At 42.7% G+C, this 8492-nt stretch overlaps 1 protein-coding gene across 1 annotated transcript in view; it reads left to right on the top strand.

The window, feature by feature from the left end:
* The window catches only part of TRAPPC8 (trafficking protein particle complex 8), an 82291-nt gene that overhangs the window by 20928 nt on the left and 52871 nt on the right, over positions 1-8492 (top strand). The window contains exons 7-8 of the mRNA XM_015414568.1: positions 3240-3330; positions 6777-7033. Coding sequence (XP_015270054.1) covers positions 3240-3330; positions 6777-7033 — 348 coding nt within the window. The remainder of the gene's footprint in view (positions 1-3239; positions 3331-6776; positions 7034-8492) is intronic.

Raw genomic sequence — 8492 nt, forward strand, 5'->3', positions numbered from 1 at the left:
TACTAATTAAAGTCACATGTTTTAATTTTCTTTATTTGGCTTTCTTTTTATAACGTGATTAATGGCAGCTGATACCTTTGAAAAGTGGAGCTGCTAAAATTCTCCTTCATTCTGCTAAGCTACTCCTTCTGTATCTTCTCTAGATTACACCAACCCAAAGCTTTTCTTACTTGAACAGCCTGCTGGATCAGACCAGTGTATTGTTTCACGGGGCAGCCAACCAGTTGCCCCGGAGGGCCAAACAAATGGGGCATACAAGCCAAGGCTCTCTTCCCTGCCGCTGCCTCCCAGCACTATTATTCAGACATTTGCTGCTTCTATAGATGGAGGCTCCCTTCAGTCACCATGGCTAGTAACCATTGATGGACCTGTCCTCCATGAATCTGTCAACTCCCCTTCTAAAGTGATCTCTGCCCATGAAAGACCCTCGACCAGTGTGAACACTAGATGCTGGTGCAGAGAAGGAGTTTGAGGACTCAAAGGCATAAAATGACTAAGTTCTGATTCCTGCACAGGCTTGTAGCATAAAAAAAAAGTTTGTGGGTGGTGGGAAATGCTGATCCAGAGCTTAGGAAGGCTGCACACTTCACTTCTTTTTTTGAAGGTTTAAGGCCAGTGTATGCAAGACTCTGGATTGTCCCAAGTTTGAACAGAAAGTAGACTGTAAGGTGAAAATGCTGCTAAAAATGTAATGTTGAATGTAATATACTGTAAAAATGTAATATCCAAAGAATATCATGTTCATAAGATCACTGTGGCAACTATTTCAGCCACAACTCTTAATCTGTGTTGACGTACATATTAGTGATCTTGTGTATTTGGTGACTGCTACAGCACTTGCATAAATATGATGGAATGTGTAAAAACTGAATCCTTGGGGAAATTCCATTACCTATTGACAGCATTTATGTAAAGCAGTACAGCCAAAAATCCCAAATTTCAGTACTGGTGGCAGTATGTGGACATAATTTCAGTCCTTTAGCTCATCATCATAATTCAGAGAGAGATAGCATTTGGGATTTGCATCTGTGTGCTTTCAGAACAATACCATATTTTCATGGATATTATATAAACTATGCCAAATGTGGAGTTATATCTGTTGCACAAATGCACCAACTTCCACTAGAAGTTCTTTTTCAATTCCTGTTGGACAGCTGTATTGTTAAAGGCTTATATGAAAGGTTCAGTCACATTGATCCTTATTTAATCAAGTAATTTCTCCTGCCTTTACAGGCACATTACAATTTTTCAGACTAGCTAAAGGCTATTTGCCTTCCTTTTACCATTCAAAACTAATTCTTTCTGTAAACTTCTGGGTGCTTTATAAAGAAGCATAGCCTGGGTCCCTTTCTAAAGTAGATCTCTACTTGACTATTCAGCATAGTCTTTTTATTCTTCTTCCTTATCAGTGCCTAAGAATCTACAAAGTACTAGCTCCTTGGGCAGGCTGTGTGATGCCCACTATCTATCTAAATTTTAAATACTGACCTAGAATTTTAATGAGCATCAGATTCAGTTTTCTTTATAAAATATACCGTATTTAGAATATATTCAGTAGGATATATAGAATGTTTAAATGAAGTTACAGATATGTTGTTGAAGGCCTTCACGGCCAGAGTTCATTAGTTGTTGTAGATTCTTCGGGCTGTATGGCTGTGGTCTTGGCGTTGTAGTACCTGACATTTCACCATCAGCTGTGACTGGCATCCTGAGAGGTATAACACAGAAAGATGGAGTACTTTCTGTGTCAGTGTGAGAAGAAAAATGGTAGGCAGGTAATTTATATCTACTCAGGAAGGTGGGGTAGGGCTGAGTCATTATCTTGTAGGAGTTTCCCAGGCTGTGACATGCTAATGGAGGAGCTTTCCTGAGGAGGTTCTTTTGCATATGGTTTGGCTGTTGAAATTCTAATCTTACCTGTAGTGCTGTTGTAAGATGTAGAGCATTTTGTGTTTTTCAGGACAGGAAACCATGCCCTATTTATTTTTAAACTCTCTTCTTTCCAGTTGAAATTTTGTTTATGTTTATGAATTTCAATGGCTTCCTTGTGTAATCTGACATGGTAATTGGATATATTGTCCAGCATTTCAGTGTCTTGGAATAAGATACTGTGTCCTGTTTGAGTTAGGCTATGTTCAGCCACTGCTGATTTTTCAGGTTGGCCAAGTCTGCAGTGTCTTTCATGTTCTTTTATTTGTGTCTGGATGCTACGCTGTGTGCTCCTGATGTAAACCTGTTCACAACTGCAGGGTATGCAGTATACTCCTGCAGAAGTGAGGGGGTCTCTTTTGCCGATCATAGCATCTGTTGTATTTTTCTGGTGTGTCTGAATAATGTTTGTAGGTTGTGTTTTTTCATAAGTTTTCCCAAAGACAAAAAGACAGAAGAGACCCCCTCACTTCACATTAGCATGTCACAGCCTGGGAAACTCTTACAATGACTCAGCCCTACCCCTACCCCACCTTCCTGAGTAGGTATAAATTACCTGCCTACCATTTTTCTACCACAACTAATGAAGTTACAGATACTTAAAATGTCATAATTGGGGCAGAAGTCCTTTGGAAAGACATTCGTAATTACAAACATTTCTAATATAGGGGAGCGGTGGCACAGGGGATTTATCCTCTGGTTAATACATCTGAGCTGAACAGAGCTGCTGTCAGTTCTAGCCCCTTGCTGGTGTGAGCTACCAGCCTTGTCCCCAGCTCGCCGTCCACCCAGCGGTTCGAAAGCTTTGGCTAGTAGATAAAATGGGTACCACTCCTTAGAGAAGGTGGGCACACTAACCCCCCCGGTGGGGGAGGTGTTAGCCGACGAATGGAATGTCCAGCGCATAAGACTGAAAAGCCTAGAAAGAACTCCTCAGCATCCAGGAAGCCTGTAATGGGCTGTCCGGCCAGGTGGTGGCAGTGCTGCGCTGCAACTTGAAGCAGTCCGGAGAAAGCTGATGACATCAAGCTACGCCGAGGGAAAAATGCCGTTGGAACACGTCTGACTTACAGCTGAACAAAACTCCCCGTCAGCTGTGAACATGTGTGATTTAAAGATTATATGTTATCCCCCCTTACCCCTTGAATCATTGTTAGTCCCGTGTGTAATGGAGTAACTGTAAATCGCTCAGAGCCAGCAAGCTCTGCAGGATTGAGCGATTAATAAATTGGAAGATTTATTTATGTTTTATTTATTTTAATATTTTAGAAAGCTGAAGTTCTGTTTCTTGTTGCATTTTATCCTGACAGGAATCTTGTGAGGATAGCTCTTATACAGTAATTTCAAATAAGAATACAGATCACTTTATACCACTGGATGATTTAGGAAATGATTCCAAAGGTATGTTTCTTTTTATAACAATTTAGCTTTTAAAGTCAAAATCATTTGAATGCCAGACCTCTCACCTTAATCTTGCTATTGGTGTAGTGGTTAAGTGCGTGGACTCTAATCTGGGAGAACCGGGTTTGATTCCCCACTCCTCCACTTGCACCTGCTGGATGACCTTGGGCAAGCCATAGTTCTGATAAGAGCTGTCCTTGAAAAAAGAGCAGTTTCTGTCAGAGCTCTCTCAGCCCCACCTACCTCACAGGGTGTCTATTGTGGGGAGGGGAAGGGAAAGGAGTTTGTTAAGCTGCTCTGAGACTCCCTTGGGTAGTGAAGGGCGGGGTATAAATCCAATCTTCTTCTTCTATGACTTTATCAAGCTATAAGTGTAACTGGCATAAAACGTGATTAAAAGCTTGAACTATTAGCTGGAAGCCATTGATTTTGAATCTCAACTCGGCCGCAATCTCGTTACAAGGCCACTGTGTCTCAGCATCAGGCCCCAAAAGTAATATGGCTTTAAATAGTGTAAATCCTGGCCTGTTTTACATGGCTGTTGGCCTGAATCTTTTGTCTCTTCTCTTATAAGTGAAAAAAACCTTCTGCCGCCACAGGGAGCCTTCTACCACTTGAACAAGCTCCCTCATTTAGTGGAAGGCAGCTGTAGGATCCAGTTCATTGTAAGGATTACTGAGGTGTTATATATGAAATACTTTGAGCTTTTAGAAAAGTAGTAATTATTACTTGTTGGACTGCTGGCTCCATAAGAAATTACTGAAGATCTTGTGCTCCAGCAGAGCTATCTATTCAAGGAACCTTTTGCTTTCCCCTGAAGTTGTATTCTGTGGTCAAGAGTTGTAGTAATCAGTGCCCTTCCAGCTCATGTGAATGCCCAGGCTATGTGTTCTGATCTGCTTTTGATCTTATATCATGATTATCAAATAAGATGCAAAATGAGGCTGTGTGCTTTATAAAAATATAAAAAGTTGAGCAAAAATTGAAGAAATACAGTCATTGGAAGAAGCTTTGCTACTTTCCAAATTTGGTGTGACTGTGGGAAGAAGTTACTGCCCTTCTTGTAAGCTGTTCTTGCTGGATCAAAACATACGGTCACTGTTAGTGATCTGGCAAGTTGCTAGACATAAAGGTATGGTTATGTTGCTAGATATAAAGCCAAAACATCAAAGTATAAGGGTTTATTATAGTAGTGGGATATAGTATTCCTTTTATAGAAATAGACGCACAAATACTGTGATCTTAAACTTCAGAAGTGTGATTAATAGTACATTTAAGTGACGTTAGGGAATAACCCGAGTTCTCAAAATTGCTGCTACTTACTGTTCTTCTTGAATATATTATTCTGCTAATTTTCTCATTAACACCTCCTGACTGAGAGTCCTGTTGAATTTCTTGTCAGTTGATAGTCTCTATTGATAGATTAACTTGAGAAGTTCCAACATGGGCAAAGAGAGTTTCAGTACATTGAAGCTGTAGTGACATAATGGTGACCAGGTAGGCTAGGGAGGCTGGCAACCTGACAGGTAGCGGCAACTGGCTCAGTTATCCCATTGGTTCATTTGTATCCATTTTACAGTGTCAGTGGCTGTAAGTTGGCAGTAGTTGTGTTTACAAGTCTAGATAGTTAATATTTCTCTATAGATAAGGAAGCATCTTCTTATTTTTTAGTTTGGTATTAGTTTTTGAGTCGTATCATTTAGAGGGAAGTGATCGGAGTAGAGCATTTTATATGCAAGGTATGAAATACCTGTAGTATAAGAGCTGGGATTGGATCCAAAGAGCCATGAGTTAGAGTTCTGCTGGCAGAACATATCCTTCTTACGTCCTCCTATGTAAAAACAAACAAACTGGTCTTGAAGGATAGAGGACCCTTGGGAAGAGTATAGGTTGTGGTGTGGTGAACTGAGCCCAACTGCACAGTCCATGAAAATAGTGGCTCAGCCCTTCAGGGAAAAGAGCAAGAGTCCAGTAGCACCTTAAGACTGACAAAATTTGTGCCAGGGTATGAACTTTCATGGGTCAGTGCTCACTTCTTTAAGGTACTACTGGTCTTTAAGGTGCTACTGGACTCTTGCTCTTTTCTGCTGCTACAGATAGACTAATATCGATCTTCGACGTGGTCTCTCTGCTTCACACCCATGGGATCTAGTGCGCATGCGCTGGATCGATCGGCATTGTAGCAAGCTCTTTAACAGATTTTTGCGCCCAGTCCCTCGGAAAGGAAACCCTTTGAGCCACTTGCGAACTGAAATTCCTGTCTTGGAAGATGGCCTTTCCCCACCGCACATGCCCAGAGGGATGGGCGCGGACATCCCGCCGGTTCCTTCGAACCGCCGCAAATCAACCCCTATGGAAAATGTAGAAGCTGACAGCAGCGGGGGAGGAGGGTGGGTGGTGTGAATACACAGATGACCACTCGAAGATCATCAGTTACTGGTAAACAACCTCTTTATCTTCGACGTGGTCTCTGTGCTTCACACCCATGGGAGATTAGCGAGCAGTGGCCTACCTGGAGGAGGGTGCTGGCAGGTCCTTACTGCGTCGCTGAAGATAGAATGTGACGTCCCATTTTGGTATTAGAGTTCTTACGGATGTCTAGGGCATAGTGCCTCATAAAGGTGTTAGGCGTGGCCCAGGTAGCAGCCTTGCAGATGTTCGGCAGGGGTACTCCCTGGAGGAAGGCAGTGGAAGCTGCATCAGCCCGGGTTGAATGGGTCTTGATGGGGCCAGGCAACGGCTGCTTTGCAATCAAGTAGCAGAGGTGGATGAGACCCGCAATCCACTTTGAGAGGCATTGAGCCATGATGCGAGTCCCCAGCCTCGCTGGTGCGTATGAGACGAACAGTTGGGAGTCACGTCTCGTTGGGCGGGTTCTGTTGAGGTAGAACAGAAGGGCCCTTTTGACATCCAAGGTATGTAACAGTCTCTCCTCTGGGGATTTCGGAGCTGGAAAGAAATCCGGGAGAAAGACCTCTGCCTGTAGGTGGAACTCTGACACTACCTTTGGCAGGAACGAAATGTCAGGGACAAGGCGGACTCCGTGTGGCAAGAATGACAAATAAGGCGTGTCATGCCGGAAAGCCAGTATTTCTCCAACTCGCCTTGCAGAGGTGATGGCCACCAGAAGTCTTCCAAGACAGGAATTTCAGTTCGCAAGTGGCTCAAAGGGTTTCTTTTCCGAGAGACTGGGCGCGAAAATCCGTTAAAGAGCTTGCTACAATGCCGATCGATCCAGCGCGTGCGCACTAGATCCCATGGGTGTGAATGCACAGATGACCACTCAAAGATCATCAGTTACAGGTAAGCAACCTGTTTTTACTCATCTTGATCCTTCGGTGAGTGGAAGGACATCTTTGGGTCCAGCCTAAGTTTTCTTAGAAGTAGTAGTTCCTGTTATCAGTGTTCAGTTCAATATGTAATGGTTTGCAAAATTTGTTTTTCAGTAGATGGTTTGTCAAATAACTTTAAGACTCACCCACTCCAGTTGGATCACACTAGTGACAGTGGCTGCTTTGATGGCACTGATTATCTAAAATCAAATGCTTCACTGCATGAATCAAAGAAGTCAAACACTGGGACACCACACGGCATGTGTTTGACACTCACAGATCATGATCGAATTCGACAATTCATTCAGGAATTCACTTTTAGGGGACTTCTGCCACATATAGAGAAAACGATCAGGCAACTTAATGACCAGGTAAGTCTTTCTCCCTTTAAAATTGAGAGTTACCTTTTATGCCATCAGTAAACTCAAAAGAGATTCAGGTGCAGACCTTAGTATCCATAATACATATGCAGCCTATTCTTTTTTGTTTGATGCAAGGCCCACTGAGTTGAAGGCTACTGTTAAGTGTTAGAAACTCTAACTTGGATAGCCCAAGCTAGCCTGATTTGGTTAGATTTCAAAAGCTAAGCAGGGTCAGCCCTGGTTGGTATTTGGATGGGAGGCCAGTGTCATCATGCAAAGCCAGGCAGTGGCAAATCACCTCTGAACATCTTTTGCCTTGAAAACCCCCAGGGTTGCCATAAGTCAGCTGTGACTTGATGGCAACAAAAAAAGTGTGGTACTCAAGACCATTTTAACAATATTGGCATTTGGGGCTGGAATCCATATGGGTGTACATGCTATGCCATGTGTGCAGTGGGTCTGTCTGAGAGTGCATAGGATCTCAGCCTTTGCTCATGCTTATGTCTGGTGGATTAAAATCCTGCTATTCCTCTTTACAGAAACCATCATAAACCGTATTTATGATTCTGTGATAAAAATATTCTGTGCACACACAGTTCTCTAATATTTCAATCTGGTCTGAAATTATCTTGTTCAATTATATGGTCAGTTTGCAGGGGGGGGGTTTTAAAATCTTGTTGTATGCCACTTGTGCATCATCATAGTATTAATAAAGCATGCCTGCAATTGCTAGAGAAACCTAAAAAATATTAGTCCCTAAAGTCAGGCACTGTGAGTGATTAGTGACTGTATAAAGATTGGTGTATTATTCAGCATCAGGCTTGCTAATTAACTTCTGAGTGGTGGAAGACTAAACTCTGTGATGAAATTCTAAATTTCTAAATTTCATTTTAACAGTTTAAGATGTCTAGTTCACATGATATAGCTTGATATAAATGACTGACAGCTTCCTGGCAGAGTTCTTTGCAGTCATGTCAGTCCTAGTAGTGCTTTTTATTTTGTTGTCTTATATGTTTATTATAAACAGAGACATTTTCAGCTCAAAATTCAACTAATGAACAAATAAATTCACTGCCATTTTCTAATCCTATCCATTTTATATCCTGATCTCATGGCCTCAATTCAGATAGCAATGGGAAAGCACCTCCCCCTTCCATAGGCAGGGCCGGCAAACTTTGATCCCAGAGGGGAGGGGCTTATCCTCTGATCCCCAGTCTTACCGGCCCTGCCTTCTGAGCAGGATGTGCTGGCTGTGCTCTGAAGAGCACGAAGATCCCAGAAGACACTGGAAGGTCAGAAGAAGAAGCGGAGACCTAAAGGGCAATGGTAGAAAGTATTTACTTTCCAGCCCTAAAATATATTCGAGAGCTGCAGGCCTCGATTTACAATGAATCCGGCGCTGGCAGTCCTGGGAGGCCCCCAGGCGGTCACTGCGTCGAGAGGAACGCCTCGGACCCCGCTGGGAAGG

This window comes from Gekko japonicus, unplaced genomic scaffold (assembly GCF_001447785.1).
Source record: "Gekko japonicus isolate JY-2015 unplaced genomic scaffold, Gekko_japonicus_V1.1 scaffold559, whole genome shotgun sequence".
Classification (NCBI taxonomy): domain Eukaryota; kingdom Metazoa; phylum Chordata; class Lepidosauria; order Squamata; family Gekkonidae; genus Gekko; species Gekko japonicus.